At 38.2% G+C, this 24,432-nt stretch overlaps 2 protein-coding genes across 5 annotated transcripts in view; both read left to right on the top strand.

Annotated features, from left to right (window-relative positions):
• Positions 1 to 4,847, top strand: part of LOC119727509 (protein furry homolog-like) — a 64,143-nt gene extending 59,296 nt beyond the window's left edge. For all 3 annotated transcript variants that reach the window (XM_038199404.1, XM_038199405.1, XM_038199406.1), the window contains 4 exons: positions 937 to 1,047; positions 2,252 to 2,451; positions 2,750 to 2,847; positions 3,085 to 4,847. In XM_038199404.1, the coding sequence (XP_038055332.1) occupies positions 937 to 1,047; positions 2,252 to 2,451; positions 2,750 to 2,847; positions 3,085 to 3,875 (1,200 nt within the window). In that variant the 3' untranslated portion in view covers positions 3,876 to 4,847. The remainder of the gene's footprint in view (positions 1 to 936; positions 1,048 to 2,251; positions 2,452 to 2,749; positions 2,848 to 3,084) is intronic.
• A 2,214-nt stretch (positions 4,848 to 7,061) lies between these two features.
• The window catches only part of LOC119728219 (adenylate cyclase type 10-like), a 37,902-nt gene continuing 20,531 nt past the window's right edge, over positions 7,062 to 24,432 (top strand). For both annotated transcript variants that reach the window (XM_038200370.1, XM_038200371.1), the window contains exons 1-13: positions 7,062 to 7,238; positions 13,679 to 13,801; positions 14,683 to 14,817; positions 16,445 to 16,591; positions 18,550 to 18,755; positions 19,671 to 19,716; positions 20,216 to 20,247; positions 20,364 to 20,409; positions 20,552 to 20,601; positions 20,924 to 21,074; positions 21,868 to 21,899; positions 23,168 to 23,286; positions 24,218 to 24,294. In XM_038200370.1, the coding sequence (XP_038056298.1) occupies positions 7,226 to 7,238; positions 13,679 to 13,801; positions 14,683 to 14,817; positions 16,445 to 16,591; positions 18,550 to 18,755; positions 19,671 to 19,716; positions 20,216 to 20,247; positions 20,364 to 20,409; positions 20,552 to 20,601; positions 20,924 to 21,074; positions 21,868 to 21,899; positions 23,168 to 23,286; positions 24,218 to 24,294 (1,177 nt within the window). In that variant the 5' untranslated portion in view covers positions 7,062 to 7,225. The remainder of the gene's footprint in view (positions 7,239 to 13,678; positions 13,802 to 14,682; positions 14,818 to 16,444; positions 16,592 to 18,549; positions 18,756 to 19,670; positions 19,717 to 20,215; positions 20,248 to 20,363; positions 20,410 to 20,551; positions 20,602 to 20,923; positions 21,075 to 21,867; positions 21,900 to 23,167; positions 23,287 to 24,217; positions 24,295 to 24,432) is intronic.

The raw sequence follows: 24,432 nt of genomic DNA on the forward strand, positions 1-24,432 counted from the left end.
GAAGAAGGGTTATAAATTCCAAGCTGGTCTGATTTGTGAAATCACACATACCTAATGAAAGGTTTGAATTCAGTACAGGTGAAAGTATTTATGGATCACAAAGAAGGACACGTGTGGCAGGATTAGGCTTACATAATCCTTTAGTCCACAATCAATGTTATTAGTCAATAATTCATGATGCTTTGAAACAATGATAGTCCAGTTATTAAATTTAAGTGATACTTATCATCAGTTGTTTCAAAGAAAGTTTTGTTCTGGTTTAATTGTCTTCAATGCATACCTGCATTGTACATAACTGGTCGTTGTGTTAAGGTCATTGAATCAGACCAACCCGCTTCAGAAGGGCTTCACAAAACTTGTCATAACTTTTGAACCAAAAGTCCAAATTCCACCAAAAAAAAATCTTGTCAAAGATGAAATTATGGACAATCAAATCCTTATCAAATTAGGCACACCAGTAGCATAATTTTCTCAGAAAAAAAATCGCTTTGAATCCTGCGTTTTTATTGACACACGCTGTATTTACATGTTTTAAATTTTTTGCCCTTTTTTATGGAAGCATAGATTCTTAAATCTATGATCATTACTGTGATTTTGCATTTAATATGATGTCATGATAGGTTCTTTCTTGTCTAAACCTGAGCCGTCCAAATGTTTTATTCCATTTGAGTGACTGCATTTTTAGTCATGATGACTATAGGGTTTCACCTGCATAGTCGGAGCCCCATTATGCCATGCTGAACTTCAAACATATTGTAAGAAAGCTGCTTAGCTCACATATTCAATCAAACATTGCTATACATACCATGTTTCTTTTTTGATTTAACAAAGTTACCAAAATTGTGTCAAATTTAATTTTTTGTTATGGAGAACTTTCTGAAGTGCTTGTTTCTGTAAATTTAAGCCAACTTCTGTGTTTTTTTTTCTGTTTGGTAGCAAATTGAGCTGTGTCGTCGACTGTACCGTCTGTACTTCCAGTTACGCATGTTGTTTGACAGCTATTGCAAGCTGATACAGACTCTGAATGCTGCTCGTCAGGCGCTAAAGGTAAGCACTGCAGATTGGACAAACCTTGAGAAGAGTAAAGGCTGGCAAGGTGCGAACAAGGGGGCCAATTGTCCGCCAACAATATTGATAAACATTAACAACAACGGGCAACAATCTTACCAAGTTCTTCGATAATGTTTTCAAAAATGAGGAGTCACATACAGTAAAAGTCATGCAGCTGAAATTCATCATTTTCTACATCAAAACTCCCCGGCTACTCTAAGTACCAATGGCAAAATTTCAGCTCCAGCCACGGGTAAATTGGATTAGATTAGATTATTCAGAACATTTGTTTCCATACCTTCAAAAATATAAATGATACAATCATGAAAAACACTTAAAGATATAGTCCATCATTTGTATTTCGTGCATTTTGTTCGTTTGAAGCAACAAAAGTGCTCAAAATCTAAAGAAGGGTACTAACAACTAACCTGATGAAGTTTCAGCTCAGCTTCAGCTGTATATTCCGAGAAAAACAGCATTCTAAGATCTCAATTTCAAATCAAAAGTTGCTGAATGATGTTTTGAATTGCTTGAATTCAGCGTCCGAGACGCGTTCTCACTGAGCCGATTGCAGCTATACGCGATGTGGCGCACTGATCCGACGAATTATAGCAACCGCGCGTGCGTGTGCGTCGTGCCAATGCTTGCGCGCGCTTCGCCGAATAACAAAACGAACTACTAATTTATATTTTCCTACGGTGCGTCTTAAGACGCACCGTTGGAAAGGCCTTCTTTCGTTGATTACTTCAAAATGACAGCTTGCCAGAAAGAACAATTTCACAGGGGGTTTAGTCCCCTTACTATCTTTCAACCTAGTATGTTTTTAACAATAATTACGCCAATAATTTCGGATGACTGCAAATGATGGACTGTAGCTTTAATGTGACAAAGAAGAACAGTGAGAACAAAATGGACAATTAAGTAGAAATATGTAAATGCATATATCAATAGAAATCGAATAGATAATTGTTTTCAATGATTTTAAAAGCCGCTACCCAAACACTTACACTTGTAGTACTGGGCATCGCCATATTGACGACAGGTTTTCAATGACATTATCGTTTCCCCTTGGGGTAGGCACATTTACGGGGGCCTTTCTAACATTCACGCTGACATTGGAACACACCCCTCGTTTTCATTAGTTAATTGTAATATAAGAACATGTAGTAGTCCTTTTTCCTTTTTTTTTCTATGCAACCAGGTGACTGATTATTCCCAAGACGTCTCAGCAGCCAAGGAGGAGCTGATCCAGGCCTCTGAGGAGCTCGAGAGTGGCCAGGCTTCCTTGTCTCCTGAGGTAGATACCTCTAGGATGTCACCAGAGACGGCGCTGAGAACTCTGGCTGAACATCTTGGGAATAGACAGCTACGTCTTGCTCTTAGACTGCTGCACGTCTACAGGTAAAACTCACCTTATACCAATAAATATTTGTTCCTGCTTGTTATATCCATTGCCAAATTCAAGCATCAGCTCCCAAGGGTTTATAATCGAGGTACTTGGAATGGTTCACAAATCCACCACAAGTCAGCTAGTCGCAAGTCAACTCACAAGTTGTGCAAATGAACTGTTACATTCCTTGCTTGCTAGTTCTAACATCCTAACAAAGTGACAATCGATGAAATTTCATCTTCAGACAAGTAAATATTTCTTGAAGCAAGAGTCTGATTTCCATGGATCTGATATTTCTTTTGTTTGCAGGTCCATGTGGTCAGGTGACCTGTTTGGATCCAGTGAGGAAGACGACTTGGATGTTCTTTTGGCGCTGTTTTGCAAGCACCTGTCTGAGGGCAAAACAGGTGAACTAGATCTGAATCATTTACTTTGCAGTTGACTGAATGTCATGTTATTATTAAAGTAGTGATGTCTGAGGCATTGTTAGAACAGTCTTACCAGCTTGTTCTTGAGGATTGCGGTTGATAAGGGCTTTGTCTCTTAGAGTTTTGAGGTTGTGAGACGAACCAATCATTATACTGATCCGAAACTCCCTTTTGACTTAACGTTTATTTGTTGTCACTGTATTTTTTGGTCAAAAGGAGTATTGGTTGTGACTCGATCGAGCACCGACCTGGAAGACGCTTCCCAGAGGCTGATGGACACCAACATGCAGCTCATGGCTTCCCTGAGGAAAGCAGAAACCATGGAGACCAAAGAAGTGGTGACCTCTCCGATCTTTGAGATCAAGAAGGTAGTCATCGCTGAGGTACCAGACCCAAAGCCTGTCCAAGAGGAGGAAAAGGGCTCCAACGAGGTTCCCGAGATCAAGAAAGAGGAGGATGATGCCGATGAGAAGGCTGTCCAACCAGATCTGGGTGCCACTGCCGCTGCCGCTGAGATCAGCCAAGACACCACCTTCTTGGACAATTTGAAAGAGACTCTCATAGAAGGTCCTGGGGGCGACGTGGATGACTCGGCAAGGTCCAGCTTGGACGGAGGACAGCCAGAAATGGTTGAAAAACCTGCTGTGCTTGATTCTGAGGACACCGTGAGAATGAGAGACTTACCTTATCAGGGGAGAAAGACTTCAGCAGGAAGTCTTAGAATCAGGTCCACTGATGACCCGCTCATACTGGATGACATTGGTGCAACAGCAATGACCAGGTCGCGATCGGCAGAGCAGATCCGAGAGCGGTCCCCCAGCTCTAGGTCAGACTCCCAGTCCAGGCATTCCCAGGAGTTAGAGAGGCCATCCTCTGGAGAGATGGAGGGGGAAGTCAGGCCAGAATCAGCTCCTGAGGAAACTCAGGAGAAGGGTAACCCAGCTGGAGGTCAGAAATCAAGACCGGTGTCTCAAACCTCACAAGAAAGCATCAGCACAGACCTGTGAGACTATTTTAGGAGTTGTGACTTTTACAAAAGAATGTTGAAAAGACATAATCTTGATGGTTGAGGTCTGAGCTTGCCAGTATATCTTTCAGACTTTACCTGTGTTCAGGTTTTCTTGTCTTAAGTATCGCTACAAGTACAAATGTTTATGTATATCAGGCATGAATTCAAAGTAATAGCTTTTTATAAACATAATTCATGTACATCTACGTTTATATAAGTGATGTTTTCATTGGCTGAGGAGCAGAGAGTTTCAGGCACATGATACATATGATTGCATTACAATAGACATTTGCTAGGAGACATGTATTGATTAACAGTGAAACACAGACAGTGCAGGACTGAAGTTGCGTGAACTCCGCATTAAAGTTGCAAAATGTGATTATGAAGCCCAAAAGAATCACACCAACATCTGGTCATATTCTCCTCTCTAGCTGACGAATACAAGCTACATGATAGGTGATGAAGAACACAATTCAGACCTGATGTATTTAAAGGAACAAAAAAGCTCGTCCCATGTTGCGTAGAGTTAACCTGGTCACTGTAATAATTGTACTTAGTCCTAATTATAACTACTAGGAACAGCCAGCACATTGTTTTGCATTGTGTTTGTTATTTATATCAAATTTCTGGTAAAGTGTTGTATGGCCAGCCATAGTGTATTTTCAGCAAGTATTTAAGATTCAGAATTTATATCTGTAGATAATGTGTGTAATACTTGTCTTGCATATCTCATTGTTTTGTATTTTGTTTGCTTAGAAAGAGAACAAAGGGTAAACTGCGGAACAAAATCACTTGTCTAAAGAAAGATGATGATTTGAATATGAAACCATACTAACTGGTACATGCTTCTACAGTTGTGAAGTAAATATTGCAATATTTTGTGTGCAGTTTTTTCCGCAAATGTGGCATTATGTATAATGAGTCATGTGTAACTTTTTCTGATTCAGTGCTCTTGAATGTGATAGATAGAACAAATGTATGTTTAAATTCATTCAATATGTTAATGTTTTGAGGCAATTTAAATTGTATGTGATAACTGTTTGAAATATTAATATTAGGCCCACAAAAAAAATAGTCGGTCTCTGGTCAGACTGAAGTTCCGGAATTGATGCGGCGACGCGGTTTTTTTTTTTTTTTTTTTGGGTGGCTATTTTTTTTTCAAGCTTGTATTGTACAGACAAGGTGGGTACTATTTTGCTTTTTTGTGTCCTCATTATACATTGGTGTCCTCCATAATTTGCCTTGGTGCCCTTTAACATTTGCCTTGGTGCAATTTCCCCATTCCTTGGTGCTCCTTGGTACAAAAATTTGAGGAGGCGCGGCAATAGAGGGCACTGTTGTAGCTTCCGTGTTAATTTGAAGAAAAAAAAAGGTTGACGCGCATGATTAAAATCGATGCGCGCGCTGACCAGAGACCGAGTATTTTTTTTTTGGCCTTATAGACAATTACATTTTTTCACAACGGGCCAAACATTAAAGGGGAAAGCATTTCAACACGTTATTACGTCATTTGCAGGCATTTGATGATATTTTTTGGTTTAAATTTGTTTGCAAGCTTAACTTTCTAGACTTTTTCTGTTCCACTTTCAATTTCTCTTTTTTTTTTAATTAATTTTTAACTGTCGGCATTAATTTGTAAACTCTTAGCAAAGTGCAAAACCGTTCAGTTTATTTCAGTCAGACTGCATGGTTTGCATGCAATTTGTGACTGTATGCATGTACACAGTGTACAGTTCTGTAAGTAACATAATATACTGATATATAGTAATATATACTATTATCTTGTTATAATTTAGCTTCACATGATGCAGTGTGTTGTACGTGTAGGCCATGGGAATACTTGATGCTCAGATAGGTTATGACCGTGTATGCTGTATGTACTTTAATTTTCCCCAAATGTTTTTGGATGATGGAATTTGATGTCTCTGCACATGATTGTTGGCAATAAAGAGAACAAGAAACAAATGTCAAAGCGTATGTGGTCAGGCATGATAAAATTGTGAACTTTTGGTTGGGTGGTATTGTAGATTAACAACAAACTATCAGTTTCAAGAACGGCCTATTATTAGCATTTACTGATGTTTAGCACCCAGACCAATAAACTGTCAAAGTGAATGACACATTGTTCAGCATTATGAGCTCTCCATCGTGATATGGCCAAAAAGTGATCCACAATTAGTAACAAATTGAATACATTTCAAAAAAAAAAATTAATTTAAAAAATGCTGACAGGATGAATAATTACATTAAAATATTCGTTCTAAAACATTTCCCCAATAATTCAATTAAATTGATTTTTTTCTGCAGGGCATAGACATACCAGCTTTTACCACAGGCGTTTTGTCATTCCTTGCCTTTTAAGTTGAAATAATTGCACAGTTTCTTTTCATATAATTGTCCATTTTAGCTGGTTAAGTTGAATTGAAGGCTCAGTGAGTTGAAATGATCAAAAATCGAGAAAAAAACTTAAATTGTTATTAACAACAATTCGATACATTTATTTCGATGCTGCATAAGGATGATACATAATACATAATGTTATATATTCAAATTGACAATACATACTAGATATATTTGCAATAGTGAACATTAACTAAATGGCAACATCTAGGTCCAGGGTGAAGCATCAGCTTTTGTTCCCCAGCCTATGGACAGACAGACAAGTGACAGACATACATGGAAAGACAGAGCACAGACTTTTCTTTAAACAAACATACAAATTGAAGATTCGCTAGGAGAAAACATTTTTTTTTGTACTATAGAGCACGGGGCACAAGGGCGGATCGGGGGGGGGGCGCAAAGGGGGCCATGCCCCCCCCCCCCTCCCCGAACGAACCCATGTTTTTTTTTGAAGTGACGTCGCAATAGGCCCTAAAGGCGCAGACAATAAGTACACCACCATCTTTTCCTCAAAAAAATCTAAAATCCCCGAACCCCACGCCGCAATGTTTTTGGACCCACTTTTGGGGCACCAAAATTTTTTTGGCCCCCCCCCCTCAATGTGTTCTGGATCCGCCCTTGACGGGGCACACACCTTTAAGCCCGGTTTGCTTGAGTGCGTTGCGAGCGCAACAGCGCTTCACGTTCGACGAGCGCGCGTATTGAGACCATTGTGATGCCAAAATAAGACAATGCTTTTGAAATGACGTCACGTAGCTAAGAAACTTTAGCTGGATGCGTGCGCGTAATGCAATTCACACAATCATTATGAACAACAGACAGCTTCAAACACGGCAGTGAAACAAGCCACAAAAACGATGGGTTATAGATACAATACACAGATTGTTGAACGAGGGAAAAAGAAATAAAAAGAATTTGAAATAAAAAGTACAAAGGAACCTCGACAAAATGAAGAAAACGGGTAGGTGAAACGAAGTTTTTGATCTATTGATTCTATAATGATTAATATAACCGAATAGTGTTTTTCGAATCGTGACATTGATACGTAGATTTTATATGTTGATTCTTCTCATCTTCCACGACGTCCACCACCGACCAAAAAAACTGATGTAGGGCTACAGGCCTATGTATTTCTCTCGTCACGGTGGGGCCCGCTTCCGAGAATCACTGATACGGACGTGTTTTGAGTGGCCTACACTTCTGACAGATTGAGATAAATTTCACTTTCAAATCAATTTGATTTATTTAACCGAAATGTACACCTTACCATTGAGACAATAAGATTATACTGTACTGTCTGTAATATTATTATTATTTTTGTTTTACCCATTGTAAATTTGACCTGCGAAATAATTAATGAAATGAAATGAAATTAATTTATGATTCCCAACCATGGAGGAACCAAGTTGGCTGTGCAGTTTAATTGACACAATAACGGTAAACTGTTTATAGCCCCCCCCCCCCCCATTGCATTAGTTTTTTTTTAAGTTCAACTAGAATTCCGACATAGATTAAACACATGCAAGTTACAATATTCATCGGTTTTGTTGCATTAATGATGGACGGCTAATTAACACCCCCTTTTTGTTTAACAGTTTATTTGTTAACGCCCCTATTCTTGGTATAAATTTGTCACATGAGGGCGCAAATAATACGCATGCGCCAGCCACCATTTTGCCCGCAAATTTTGAATCGTCAGGAGCCGTGGCATTTTGGAAGAAAATTCCAAGTATTTTTCATGTTTTCGTCGTTTTGAGGCTTAAAACAGGTAAGATATCTAGATTTCATAAGGTATAGACTATTATGAATGATCTTTTTGGTGTAATTACTTTTTCACAAATGTAGAAAACAACGTTTATTTATTCCCCCATTTACAAAATTTTCATTTTGTGAGTGCGCCACATCATTGAAACCGAATAATCGGTTCTCGAGTTCCAAAGAATGGTATCGAAATTTGTAACTAATTTCGATCGTGTTGTGTAGTCTGTGTTTTATCAATTATCACAAAATCAAGTCAAATATGAAATAGTTGAACTCGAATTGCCGACATGTTGCACAAAATTTAATATTAAATTATGGATATTTTTTCAGAATATTTGCCACATTTAAAAACTTCCCAATCATGGGAATTGTATTTGGGAATTGTAAACTATAATTTTATGTAGCTTTTGATTCTTGTTTTTCTTATGATTTTGTTACTAATGTTCCATGTCCTCAGGTTCAATTTGTTTTCTTGTATTTTCAAACTCAGTCAAACATGTCAAAGTTTATTTGCCATGTTTGCAAACTGTGAATGTCTGCGGGCATTATTTTTAGGGCTGTCCATATTTGAATAATTTAGTATTCGATAAGGCCTACTCGAAACTGTGTTTGACTGAATATTTAGATATTCGAAACTGAAACTGCCAGCTGCAACGACGTGGCACGCCGGTCAAAATTTGCAGCGATCGTGGGAAATCCGATTGTGATAATCTACGGGCCCGGTTCCTATATTAACAGAAAGAATGTTGCATCCTGACGCTACTTTTGAAACAGAAAAAAAACCATTTTTTTTTGCTTATCTTGTACCTCAGACTCAGAGAGTATACTTTCATGTGAGAACTGTAAGGAATATGTTGACAAAGTCTTTTTAAGAGAGATTTGTGTGGCCAACTTAGTGAATTTTTACATGTCACTGCATCTTGACGCCCTCAACCGGCACGTGACGTGTACAAATTCACTAAGTTGGCCACACATTCGCCTACAAATCTCTCTTAAAGACTTTGTCAACATATTCCTTACAGTTCTCACATAAGTCACATGAAAGTATACTCTCTGAGGTACAAGATAAGCAAACAAAATTGTCTTTTTTCTGTTTTGAAATAGCGTCAGGTTGCAACAGTTTTCCCCCTATAACTTTAAATAAGGGAACAAAACCCACTTTTAAAATTATTTGACCTACCAAACCAGTTGGCGACATTAAAATCATGCAGGTATGTCATAGATAAATGGCAGGGTTTTGAATTTTGGAGGAAATTTTGGGGGAAAATGACGATGACAGCGACAAAACCCAACACGAAGATAAAGATGGCGATCACTGCACGATGTTCCGTGAACAAGCAAGGCACACTGACTGGCATGGCATCAACCGTAAACCGCGTAGGAAAATCGTAATTTCTACCCCAAGAAACTGTTGAAAATTACAAAAAAAGTGTCATTAGAATTGAGAGAAGTCTGCTTAAGGTTGAAAAGGTCATTTTTTGAGTAATAAAAACACTCTTGACTCTAATTTGATCAAAACTAAACAGGGGCCCTTCACTAAACAATCACTTATTATGCAGGCATGACAGAGCGCGCCATGCAGTTAAAAATTTGCGTGCAATGGCCGATATGTAGTGTTTTGTAGTTAGTATTTTAAAGCTGTCAAGGACAAGGGCTTTAACCTGTTAAAAGGATCTACAGAAGCAATGAACAGCCGTCGGAAAACAGTTAACGTCCACAGAAAAAGTGGCACTGACAATAAAGCGCCGCAACTTTATGATAAAATAACATCACAATCATGTGTGTATGTGCGCAGTTTTTTGCTTTCGAATATTCAAAGTGGCAAAAAGCTAATATATTCGTTGAAGATTGAATATTTGAATATTTGGTATATTCGGGGCAACCCTACTAACTTTGTTTTACTTAAAATGCTTTTGTAGTTAAGGCAAACATTTTTATGCAGTCATGGCAGTGGCTGATGTCGTTATGGCTGCTGTAAATTTCAACTGCTATCATTATAGCATTGCAAAAATACTATTGGAAATCTATATCACATGATCATGCCACATAACTGCCCTTCCTACATGTCCTATCAGAGTGCTTTGATAGCAACCTAGCAGGAATGGTTAAACGTTGGACTACCATGCTGAAGGTCCCAGGATCGAATCCACGCTGTTAGAATTTCTTTCTTTTTTGTTCTTCTAAATACATAGTTTTCTTTGCTTTTAAAGGGAATATACAACATTTGCAAACATCGAAAAACAAAACTAAATTGTAAGGAAATACCTTACTGGGATGTTGGTAAATGGCAATCTAAGGCATCCTGTAAAATTATGACACCTGGTGTGAAGTCGTTTCCAAGTATTTTTGTATAAATTTCCAACGGTGGTCGGCCGACCACTGTTGGAAAACCCTAACTATTTTTCAACCACTGCTCCAAATTTACTTTTTTTTCAGTCCAAATTTTGTTTGCTATTTGTTACATGTTCATGAACGGGTGCAGGCCAGCTGGACTGGTTCCCTTACCTTACAATTTTCTGACATTTATAAATTGATCCATTTCATCTTTAGTGGAGTCAGGGAACCAGACTTCTTGAACGTTTTTGTTTTTCTCAGGTTTTCCAGCATTTTCGAACACAAAACTTCAAACATGTCAGTGTAACAGTATTTGATCTATTAAACCCCTCAAAAAAGATCATTTCTAAAAATTACTGCAAAAGCCAATGATGTACATGTATGTACTTTCTCTTTAGGGCAATTCCACGGTAACGGAAGGACGTTTTCACTCATTAAACAAAATTTCAAATGTGTGTATCACAGACACTGTTCATAGTTACAGCAAACAAATGTCACAATTGTATTGCTATAATGCTATTTTCATTTTCCACACTTTTGGGGGGCATGAATGCCTCCCGTTTATGAATTATGAATATTAATGAGGTCGGTAACGGAAGGACGGTAAAATGGACAAGGGTTTTCCAACTTACTCGCGTTTTGCGTAAACTCTGTGAATTTTATGGGGCAATTATATTTTAAAGGTAAGAAATGGAATCCCTGAAGCTTTATCTATACTATACCGCCTTTCATTTGACTTTAAGTGTTTCGGTAATATAATTACAACGTTTTAAGCAGATTATGATTTGGTAACGGAAGGACGGTAACGGAAGGACAAAAGGTTTACTCAATTATAGCATGAACAAAATGTGAATTTACACTAATTATACAAGTGAAACAAATTGCTGAAATGTGTAACTGAATGTGAAATCAACAATATGCAGACCTGGCATAAATAATTATACCCAAGAAACTATTGAGATAAAGATAGAAGCCTGCTAATTAATGATAACAAAAGAAAAACGAAAACCACCTAAAACACATAATTCACGAACACAAGACAACTACAGAAATGGGCTTCAAACCCATCACTTCAATCCTTAAAAGTTTAAATACACAGTTTTTGAGCACTTGAGTATATTGGTTACATGTTCACCAACAACTTTTCATAATAATACCGGTAGGTTCAGTGGTTTACCTAAAGGGTGGGGGGGGGGGGGGGCAACCAGCCTACATGTACATTTAAGGTAAAAACATCTACCGGTAGAACTGATGGCTTCAGTTAGGTGTTGCTTTTAATTGAACTCTAAAATCAATGTTTGAAATCAAATTACAATGATTTAGAGTAGTAACAATTTATTTATAAACATCCAAACTGAAATTGTTAACTGGGGCATAATTTGTCAAAGATTGCACCTCACATGTCTTACACATGTAAATTGAATGAAAGTGCCCCAAAGTACCGGTACTTTCTGCCATCTCATTTTTGACTTAATTTGTTTCTGGAATGGCTTCACAGAATTTGTATCTTTCTCTATTGTCCATGAATGCTGATGGCAGCAACTTTATGATTTGATTTTCTGGAACAACTCCATACATGTACAAGTACTGGTACATCGGCATATGTACACGTACAATGTACATGTTGTACATGCCTGTGCCTTCCTTTGTAATAAACACCTTGCCCTGCTTATCCCGCTTTTGTGAAGGTGGGTCACATGAATGTCCTTTCAATGCTCATTATACATGCATGTATTTGCAGTGATTTTCATTTTTCAAACATGAGCGCAAATGTCGTAACATTTGGTAAAAATACGATTTGTCCTTCCGTTACCGTCCTTCCGTTACCAATTTGGTAACGGAAGGACGTGATTTAATTAAGTGTAATTAAAAAACGAGAAGTACAGCAGTGTCAGTTATAATGTCATATTGAAGGCCTACCTAAACTTGCTTTGCACAATAACTTTCAATGCATTCATACTGCAAGTTTTAAAAATAAATTAATAATATGTATTTTTTCGGTAACGGAAGGACATTTTCGAAGGCTGAAATATTAGAAGTCACTGAAGCGAAGCAAATTACGCAAAATGTTAAAAACAAGTTTTAGTCGGTTTTTCAAGACCAATACTTTCTCATGACAGAAACTGATGGCATTAGTACATATTTTTGTGTGTGTTTTGGTAGAATACTTTCATATCACTATTAATCACATTTTTAGGATTAAAACAGGATTATTACATAATCCTATTTTTTGGTACCGAAATGTATGAAAAATAAAATTCCGACTTCAAATCTTGAAAATATAGACTTTTAGCTTTCATTTGATGCCAAATTTGTTTAAGTCACATGTATTTGAATTTTTTGGTGTCATGTCCACTTTGGTGTGGAATTGCCCTTTAATAAAATATGTTTTTAGTCCAGTCCTACTTTTTATTGAAGTAGATTTCATTTTTTTTTTTCAAGTGATCCGTGCCTTTGAAGGATATTAAAAAAAGAAGGGGAAATTAAGTCCGAGAACCATTTGGTTGATACCGTAGTCTGGTTCCAAGAGCCAAAGATTGTGATGTTGAGAATATTAACGATAGCCACTCTGCATACTTTATCGTATTTAAACATTTTTTTTGGGGGGGGGGGCGTGGGAGAGAATCTTTGTTGTATTAACAGGACAAACTGCTTTTATGATAATTCTGCAAGTGTTGAGTCAGGTGTTTTTTTTTTTTTTTTGGATACATGGCAAAACACTTTCATCTATTAAGCCTCAATTAACCCAGACATTTAAATGTGTCTCAAAACTTAAATACTGGACATCCTCCATATTGTGAGCCAGATGGCAAGCAGGGAGACACATGGTAAATTTTCTGAAAAGTTGTGTTGCCTGAATTTGAAATGTTAGGCTGCTTTGCTCTTGATAATATTCACAATGAAAGCTACTGTACTGAACTAAAAAATAAATTGCCAGGCAATTTGGAGAAAGATTGTTAAAGGATTTTTACAAGATAACTATACGCTAGTCCCATAAATCTGGCTTAAATGCCGGACTTCTGCTGTATTGTGAGCCATACATCAATGCATGTACATGTATGTACAATATTAATTTTCTGAAAAATATTGTTTCCTGAGTTTGAAATCTAGACTGTTTTTAAAACTTTATTTTCTCTATGGAATAACTGTTGCAATAACAAATTGTTGCTGACGTAGATGTCTAGTTATCCTTTAACTTTCAGGCAAAATTTGCAGAGTTTGTACTCTGCAGTGGTGTACAATGTCTATGACTTCATTATTGTTACTAATCTATTTATGTTTTTTGACTCTGAACATTTTGTGTAGATGAGGCTAGCAAAGAGTTGGTGGCTCATCTTCCTGATGTTGTCATTGAAGCAGCCAGGGGACTCAAGCAGCTCCCTGCTGTCCAGAAACTCAACGGAGTCCTCATGTTTCTGGATATCTCTGGTAAAATTGCCTGAAGTTTTCTAAGAATTTAATTGGCAGTTACATCCGCAATGCCAGAAGTTGATGGTTGTAGTGAAATGTATTCAGGAAATGTGATTTTCAGCTACTTGTCTTCCTTCTGTTGGGTTTTGATTGCAATTGCATACGCTGTCATTGGAAGATTGTACAAAAACAAATGGGGATGCTTTTTTCAGGGGTTTTGCCAAACGTTAAAGGGGCACTAGGTCCTGAAATCCCCGAAAATTTCATGTTTTGGATTGTTTACTTATCCTATTTCAAACATATGGTTGAAAGGGAACCAACCTAAAGTCTTACCGTTCCCGACAAAAAGAGGAAAAATCCTTGGTTGTTTACATCGGACACGACGGATTACGAATACGTTTTTCGTGTTGTTCTCATGCAGTGTACGATATACACGTTGTGTGTCTCGGGAACAGCGGTGACTAATCACCAATGCTAAAAATGTTTCTTCAACGTTCGCAAAAGGCGAACACTTAATACGAATGAAATCACAACTAGCATCCAAACAGCTCAAATTTATGGGGTCGCAAAAGTGGACCCCGAAATTCGTTCTCGCACGCATAATACAGGAATAACACATAAACGCCCAGTTTTGAAAGGATAGTTGTGTGGATGTTTATATCCTAGGTTTAAATGTTCTTTCCGAATAACATAATCTCGTTCAAAGCGCGTTTTGTAGCCCAATTGGGCTGTTCCAGGACCTAGTGTCCCTTTAACTTGTACATGTTGGTATCTTTTCTTATGGATTGTTACAAGGTGCATGCCTATACATATGTGTACCTAACCGCTTTGTAGAAATTATGCTGTTATATCTATTTTTCCTTTGCAAGGGATAAAGCATTGATATCATTTGGTTGCAGGTTTCACAGCCATGTGTGAGCAATTCTCACTGCAGAACCACGGCGTTGACGAACTGACCAAGACTCTCAATGACTACCTGGGCCACATTGAAGACTTGGTGCTCAAGGCAGGGGGAGATGTCATCGAATTTGCAGGTAAACACAGGCCTGCCAACTCTCACGCATTGAGCATGAGACTCACGCATTTAAGGTTGTTCTCACTCGCGCACGCAATTTCTCAAGCTAAAAAAAAAAATATCAAAAATGATGTTTAAATGAAGATCTTTTTTTAAGAAAAACACTGGCTAAACCGGTCAGGAAATGCCTCCGACCGCGTGACAGAGCGAATAGAATCTAAAAAAAATTCGGGGTCCTAATAAGCGAGAGCTTCGAACCAATGCCGTTGGCGCAAAGTGCAACCGGCCGACTTTGGATCGTAAAAATACCAAACAAACATCGACGGAGAAAGAGAATTTCTGCAAATTAATAACCAGAACGTGATCGCTACATGTATGTATGTGTGATCTCTATTTTCTATGTACAAATGTATGTATATTCCGTTTCAATATATTTATAATGAGCGGGTTGTTCAGCTCAAACTTGTTGCGAAACAGCGTAGCGTGTTTCTGCATACATGGAAGGCATGTAATCCGAAGCAGAAGTAATTTTTTCTTCGCCTCACTTTCTTAATTTGAAACATACTTGTAATCCATACTTTTCCAGTTCAGGAAGGTGTAATGTTTGTGAAATGTTCATTGTTTTTTTTTTTTTTATTACAAAAAAATAGTATAAATCTCCTCTGAATTTTAAGGAAAAATCTGTCTTAAAGACCCCCAGATTTGCTCTAAAATGCATGCACCAGAGAGTTTCTAAAGGTCAAAATGTTGCAGGTCCCTTAAGTGGGCCCTGAACCCCACGCCATGGCTTCGAAAGTTGTTGAATCACGACAAAACTTCCACCAAATTCTCACTCTCAGCTCTTACTCAAAGTTGGCAGCCCTGTAAACATTTTTCCCAACTATGAAGAAAAGTGTAAGATTTGATGGTGACAATTTGTAAAATTATTGAAGGCTTATTGTTCATAACAGTGTTGTAGTCGAGTCCATCATAGGCCCATCACATGTCTGATCACATGTCTGATCACATGTCTGATCACATGTCTGATCACATGTCTGATCACATGTCTGATCACATGTTAATCACAAGTCAGTTCACGAGTCCAGTCAAAGTAACAGTGATTATAAAACAATAACAAATGAATGTCGTTGTCACAGTTTCATTTGAATAGCTTGTGACTTGGGACTGGATGGCTTGTGTTTTACATTCGATGAACTTGTGAAGACTTATTGGCAATGGACTTGCCTACAACTCTGGCTTTTGGTAATAACTCTAAAAAAGAAAGCAATTTTATGACTGAATGGTCAGTTGTTAAACCAAATTTCAGATTGGAGAACCGTTAATTTGGCGACTACCATTTTGCACAGTTGCGGCTTGTACTGTGACTTTGATGAGATTTCGAACACCTTTTTGAAATATGCATCGTTTTGTAAAATTTGCGCCCAATAAGCCTCTGTACTGATGACATCACGCATTATTTACACGTGCTTTTCTATGGGCATGATGGGGAGCCTGGTAGGGACGTAGGTTTCTTAGCCCCATAGAAAAACACACAAGTAAACAAAGTTTGACATCATCAGTACAGAGGCTTATTGCAAAAATAAAACTTTTTTTTTTTAAAAAATTACTTAACGGTATTTTGGTATTTTTTCGTGTGGATGTTTTAGGTGATGCAATGCTTATCCGGTGGAATGCACCATCAGTTGAAGCCAGCGTGACGGCCATAGTCAAAGCCATTATCTGCTCTAGGAGGATCATGAAGACATGCAACAACTGGGATACTGAAGTAGGGGTCAAGCTGGGAGTCAAAATCGGTAAGAAGATCCACAGCAATACAATTTTCTTACGGCAACATGTAAATGTATATAATAGTTTTTTTTTCTTCAGATTGATTAACAATTCCTTTGCGGTAATGTTTTTGATTGATCGAATAGCTTCAATTCCTTTGCGGTAATGTTTTTGATTGATCGAATAGCTTCAATTCCTTTGCGGTAATGTTTTTGATTGATCGAATATCTTCAATTCCTTTGCGGTATAATGTTTTTGATTGATCAAGTAGCTTCAATTCCTTTGCTGTAATGTTTTTGATTGATTGAATAGCTTCAATTCCTTTGCGGTATAATGTTTTTGATTGATCGAGTAGCTTTAATTCCTTTGTGGTAATGTTTTTGATTGATCGAATAGCTTCAATTCCTTTGCGGTAATGTTTTTGATTGATCGAATAGCTTCAATTCCTTTGCGGTATAATGTTTTTGATTGATCGAATAGCTTCAATTCCTTTGCTGTAATGTTTTTGATTGATCGAATAGCTTCAATTCCTTTGCGGTATAATGTTTTTGATTGATCGAGTAGCTTCAATTCCTTTGCGGTAATGTTTTTGATTGATCGAGTAGCTTCAATTCCTTTGCGGTAATGTTTTTAATTGATCGAATAGCTTCAATTCCTTTGCGGTATAATGTTTTTGATTGATCGAGTAGCTTCAATTCCTTTGCGGTAATGTTTTTGATTGATCGAATAGCTTCAATTCCTTTGCGGTATAATGTTTTTGATTGATCGAGTAGCTTCAATTCCTTTGCGGTAATGTTTTTGATTGATCGAATAGCTTCAATTCCTTCGCGGTATAATGTTTTTGATTGATCGAGTAGCTTCAATTCCTTTGCGGTTATGTTTTTGATTGATTGAATAGCTTCAATTCCTTTGCGGTATAATGTTTTTGATTGATCGAGTAGCTTCAATTCCTTTGCGGTAATGTTTTTGATTGATCGAATAGCTTCAATTCCTTTGCGGTAATGTTTTTGATTGATCGAATAGTTTCAATTCCTTTGCGATAATGTTTTTGATTGATCGAATAGCTTCAATTCCTTTGCGGTAATGTTTTTGATTGATCGAATAGCTTCAATTCCTTTGCGGTAATGGTTTTGATTGATTGAATAGCTTCAATTCCTTTGCGGTAATGTTTTTGATTGAACGAATAGCTTCAATTCCTTTGCGGTTAATGGTTTTGATTGATTTTTTTTCCCTTGAAAATGTTGATGACTGCTTTTCAGCTTCCTTGAAGGAGGCCTTCATTTAGACAAAGTGTTTTTCATGAATTCATGAATAATCGGTCAATCCATTGGGTAGCCAAATAATTGTCGCAGCCCATTTTTTTTTAAAGCATTTTAATCATTTCTTGTGCTCTTTGTAGATGTATGGTTAATTCTGTGTTTGTGGTTGCTTGCAGAACTACAGGTACTCATTTTTCAACGAAATGTGTACAAAACTATTGTCTGTTTGCTTTATAGTGCTTCATGTTAGCATGAGCACACAGCAAGCATCACACTAAAATTCTCATACAGTACTGATCTACTTTTTTTCTGCTGCTGGCATAGTTGTGCACTGACCCACAGCCCAAGGACCTTACTGCAAAGCCAGTTGTGATGTATCTGTTAGCTTCTGTACAAACGCCTGGTGTGGTTATCGCGTACAGCCTCATGGTGTATGTATGAGGATAACTCCCAGAAACACCGGGGCGAACCCCTTCTCTTGGGCGATAAGTGTTTGCTGGGTTCTTTTGCATGCATTTATACAACACACGGGACCTACAGCTTTACGTCCCATCCGAAGGACGAAGCAATAATGGTTATTTGCCTTGCTCAAGGCCACCAGTGTCTGGGCCTGGGCTTGAACCCACGCCACTGTTGCCTCTGAAACACCAGAGCATGAGTCCAGTGTTCTTAACCGCTAGACCATCTCACTCCACCAATCAATCCTTCTGTTTTTCTCATCCCAGGTCTCTCTGCAGGAGAGGTGTTCCTGACCTATGTCGGCTCCAAGTCCTTTCGTCTCTTCTCCTCCAGCGGCCAGGCCGTGCGCGACGTCAACGAAGCCGAGAGGTACTGTGAGAAAGGCACCATTATCCTAGCCCCGTCTGCCTGGGCGCTGTGCCCTGAACGCAAGGGAATCAATGTGGAAAAGCTTGAGGAGGGCCATATCAAGGTATGGCGGTCAATTTTCCTTTCTCCATCTGTGTTTTTGGTTATTTAAATCAACATTTAAAGGGAATGTACAACATTTGCTTTTGCTGCAATTTTCAGAAATAAATGGATTTGGAGGATTAGTATGTCTGTATGTTATAGAAAATATTGTTAAACTGACTTATTCACGTTTTGGGCTTGTAAATGCTGGAAAAACATTAAAAACCAATCATGTTCTTGTAGTCTGGTTCCGTGACCCCTTCTTAAGATGAAACAGAGCAATTAATACCCTTTTGGGAATTGTAAGTTCAGAGAATCAGTCTAGCCGGCATGTATCCCTTCACAGGTATGTAATCAATTGCAAAGAAAAGTCAGAATTACTAAAAATGAAAAAAAATAGGAACAGGTTTTGAAAAAAGCCAGTTTTCTCCAACGCTGGTCGGCCGACCAGCGTTGGAATAATACAGTTTTTCTTGAGAATGTCAGCACACCAGGAGCCACAATTTAACAGGATGCTTTCGACTGTCATTCCCAAACAATCCAGTAAGGTATTTTGTGATAATTTGATCATTTCGTTTTGTGATGTTCGCAAACGTTGTATCTTCACTTTAAGTATTATCAAGCAACTGTGATGTTGAAACAATAACTAAATTCCCTATGAGCTCCGTGCACAAAGCACCCCTTCACTTGCTTCACCTGATACAAATGCGAAGATGAGACACGTTTGTGTACATGCATTTATCATCAGTGCTTTGCACTCTACACTTACAAATCATTTCATGCAAGTAATGTGCCCCAGCCAGGGAACTCGCATGAGTGCTCACAAAGCGTCATCTACATGTACAGTTTATGCACAGAGTCTATAATATGAGCATGAGAAGTACTTTGCATGTGCTATTGCATGTTACAATTCCCTTTTTTTCGTAAATCATTTTAGGTTCTCAACATAAGGAAGACATGGGCTGAGTCCGAATTGACGAAAGGTGAGTGTTCAAACATTGTTTCGCCATAGTCTCCCAAGTTAACTTTGTATTCTAGACAGTGAGCGGAGGTCTCGTCGACCAGGTCTGAGTCTTGACTTCTTGATTACTAAAAATTGAAGATGCAGTGCTCGCTAGGTGCCAGCATTAATGAAATGGGTCTGTAGGCTATGGTTTTGACATCACTTCTGTATCAGCCCTGTCAGGTTGCATTCATTGTTCATTCTATCTCAATACAAAAGTTTGCACTTTCTGGAAGGAAGAAAGAAAAGATTGACAGAGAAGCACAGTGATCGGTCTTGGTCCCTGTCTCAGAAAGAAAGCTTTCAGTCTTGGTCTTGGTCTCGGAGTTGCAGGTCTTGACTGCATCACTGGCTTTAGACATGACCTTGCCCAACAGACAACTTCAGACTCATGTTATCTTACAGTTAATATTTCAGTTTTTGTGATCGAAGTCGAAAGTCAAAAACTATTCCAGCTCTTCTGTATTATTTTTCCGCAGAATCCCCGCCTCAAGAACAACAGAAACCCAAGGTATGTCATGAGAGATTTGACTATTTAGGAAACACTTACTATTGGTTTCAATTAACCTGGCATATTTTTATGTTCAATTCAAATCTTTGACCTCATATTTTCTTTCTATTTTATAGGCACTGGGTGGATTTCCATCACTGCGACAGCTGAACTTGAAAAATGGTGAGTCTTTTTTTCCCACAATCGAAGAGTTGCCAATGTGTTTGTTAGATGAGAAGATTGCTAGCTATTTTTGTCCTGTTGAAGATATTGAAGACATTTTTCACAATCTTTATTTACTTTGGATGTTTGTTTTCATTTTCAGTTCACAAACATGATTTGCGTCCCTTCATTGCTGCACCAGTGTTACACAAGGTACGTTTTTGTTTTTTTTCATTCTAAATTTCTTTTAATTTGCAAACAGAAACCATAAAAAATTCCACATTTTAACAACATGTATTTCATGACCCCCAAAAAATCAGCATGTTTAAATTTTTAAAAACTGCAAATACCCTTGCTGTGCAATTTTACTTAGTACTCATTTCTACCAAAATCAAATATATAAGTTACACTGTTTCATGGCATTAAATTTGCATCTTCACAATTCCTCCAATCAGCATCCCTCTTCCAGAAATACCCACCAAATGAACCAATCATCATCCTCCTTACATAATCTCCTGTTGCATATTCATGTTAGGTGGATGAGAACCAGCCAATGGAATACCTGTGTGAGATGCGAGATGTCACTGTGGTCTTCATCAACCTGTCTCTGGACCATGGTCACGACCACGGCCGCTCGCTGCAAGGTGTTTATGACAAGATCTCCACCTCAGTTGTCCAGTTTCAAGGTAAGACATAAAATTTGTACCTTTTATAAATGTTTTGTCACCAAGTTTTAAATTCAGTCATACTGTTTTGCAAAGGCAGAGTGGCATAATTTGAAAATATTTTCATCGACCATGAACAAGAAAAATATTCCCTTTTTTAATTGGGAGAATTGAATTGAATTTGTCGCGTCAGTGCTACAAGGTCGTAACTCCATTCTGCAACAAAGTCAAATCTCGTGCGAATACGCTTCGAGCAACAAGGTTGTATCTAGACATTCATTGACTTTGTGTGTACATCCGGGTTATTTTAAAGTTTGTCACCAAGTTTTTATTTCAGACAAACTGTTTTGCAAAAGCAGAGTGGCATAATTTGAAAACATTTTTATCGACCATGAACAAGAAGAAAATATTCCCATTTTTTAAATTTAGGAATTGAATTGAATTCGTCGTGTCAGTGCTACAAGGTCGTAACTCCATTCTGCAACAAAGTCGTATCTCGCGTGAATATGCTTCGTGCAACAAGGTCGTATCTCGACGTCCATTGACGTCCGGGTTATTTAAGTGAGATACGACCTTTTGACATTCTGAAACTCTCATTTCATGCACAGCCCATTTTAGGAGATACGACATTGTTGCACGGACACGACAAATTGTTTTAATTGAAGGAGATACAAGTTTTTTTGTGGATTATTACCGATAATTACAAAATGCCTTGCTTGAGGGAACAAGTATTTTCAGATTCATGCTTTCTTAATGTCTGAAAAAAAATTGTCCCGGACTGAAAAGGGTTCTTTTCTTGTTTCTCATTTTCTAGGAGTCATCAACAAGATTTTTGAGTTTGACAAGGTAATTGGTAAAGATAACATTCTGCTTTTTGGACATGGCTGTATCAAATATGCCAGCAAATTTTGCCTACAACATTAAAATCAGAAAAATGCGTTGGATAGGTCACAATAAGCAGTTAGTTAGCTAAATACATGTAAGTACCACCATTTAGAGTAGCAGTCGGCCATTTTTCTCTTTAAGCACTATTATTTCATTTACATATTGGCAATGTTGTAGTCAAGGTACATGTGATTGATCACAAGTCAATCAAAAGTCATCCACAGTCCCAAGTCAGCTTTCGCTCGTACCCCCCGCCCTGCAAACAGGACCCTGGGAAGGGCAGACGAATTAACGCTCTGATTGGATAGATTTTCCGTGACCTGTGACCTGCAAATCATCACGACGACGACCATGCAACTAGTGCAAGGTTTGAAACGGCCGTTAAGACTGAGTCATTCATCGCTCTTTATTCCCATTCATATAATGCGACGCCCTTTTTTGGTTGAAAAGCATAATAATGTAGAGAAATTTGTTAAACTTATCTGTTTTGCAAATATTCAACTCCCGTCAGTTGCTCAGGCTCAGTTTCGAATTCACGAAGGGTCGAAATGCATATCATTCGATGCTCAAAATTTGTCCACATGGTCCGCAATGAAAAAGAAATCACATCCGGCATGGTGTGCATGTATTTCTGTGGCAAACTTTTCGGATAGTATTTGCCCGCATTGGCTAACCGCGGTCTACATTGATCTCCATTAGGAAGACGGCGGTCTACAGCTTTAGCCAGATGCTTTATACATAGGTCATGATAAATTACCCAGAATGCCATCCCAACTTCCTACAAAAGATTCTGTGAAGCTCATCTGCCCTTCCCAGCGCCCTGTTTGCAGGGCGGGGGGTACGAGCGAAAAGTCAGCTCACAATCTAATCAAATGGCTTTCATAAAGGCATTCTATTACTATAGTGACCAGGCTCATGAATTGGTTTGTAATTTACTTGTGACTGGACTTGTGATGTGCCCATGATCCTTCACAACTACCTCCCCTACATCACTGCACGTCAGGCATGCAACTTTTCCTCGGATCCACGGATTTCCTCGTTTTTTACTTCTCATGAATGCCATTACAAATATGAAAAATACTGTATAATCTCTTGCGTGGTTTGGAGTTTCCTCAATTTTCTAAATTCCCAGTTGCATGCCTGATGTGCACGTTTATCGTGGTTTCAATTATTTAGTCCCGAGGACTCCCTTTTTCACAACTGTACAAATTGATGTCATCTTTATGCAGGGTACCAGTTTCTTGGTGCTGTTTGGTTTGCCTGGCTTCAAGCATGAGGATGAAGTGGGCCATGCCTTGCAGTGTTCCAGTCAGATCACGACGACGGTCAACGACATGATAGAAGTCAGGTGAGTAGCACCGGAAGTATCTTAATGCAAGTTCGAGCAAGGACCAGTGGTTAACTAGTGGTTGGTTTGTGACGTACCTAGCACATGCGCACTGAAGTTGAAGTACGAATGACTCTAGTCGAACTATTGTCATGTCAACGACTGTCAAAAAATGGCGGTGGCACAATTATTCAACTCTTGTGGTTTCTCTTTACTTACACAATAATAGTGATTGTGTATAGTTTAGGACATCTTACATAAACGCCAATATTATTGTACAATGGTGACAGCAGTGACATAATCGTAAACCAACATGGAAAACTGTGCAATGAAAATGAAATTTAGCACTCACAGATTCGTTTTCCGCCATTTTTGTTGATAGTTGGTCCCCTTTGCACTATGCTATGAAAATTGCTATTGATAACCAGCTGTAATTCGTCGCACGACCAGCCGCAGTAGGCTGGTTCCAAATAGTCGACTAACATAGTCAACCATCGTCAGCTAGATGTTCGGGCTAACTTTAGTCGAACTACGGTTAACCATTTCATAGTTCTTGCACGAACTTGCCCTAAATTTCGCTAATATTCAGCTTTACCTTTTCCTGAGAAGAGCAGTCTTGCCACAAATTCAAAGGAACTGTTTGTTCCATGGAGAAAATGTAGTTTCTTTGTAAATATTATTGTAAAGCTGTTATGCAGTACAGTGCAATGATGTTTATGCTTTTCACTTTGGAATTTTAACAGATCCGTAAAAATGGATACATTGAATAATTCAGAAGTGTTTAAATTTTCTTCACAATGCTTTTTTGGGGAGTTAAAACAAATTATACAAATTCATGCACATGTTCTTGAATGGAGATCGCATGCGTTTATTACGGGCCAACCCTTGTGTAGAATAAAAATCATAATTGTAATATTTGAATATTTTCGGACGGCCTTCTATTTTTCTTCAGGCAAGTGTCTGTGGGTGTAACAACAGGCAAAGTTTTCTGCGGGGTCGTCGGTCATCCAGAGCGACATGAATACACAGGTGAGGGCCCTAGCTTCTAAGACATAAAAGTTATTTCCTTTATTCCATGGAAGTGTGATTTCATACTTTCATCTCACTTAGCTTATCATGGGTTAGTCTCATAATGACCTTCAACAGTCTATGCACAAAGTCATTGAA

This window comes from Patiria miniata, unplaced genomic scaffold, assembly GCF_015706575.1.
Source record: "Patiria miniata isolate m_02_andy unplaced genomic scaffold, ASM1570657v1 HiC_scaffold_20, whole genome shotgun sequence".
Lineage (NCBI taxonomy): Eukaryota > Metazoa > Echinodermata > Asteroidea > Valvatida > Asterinidae > Patiria > Patiria miniata.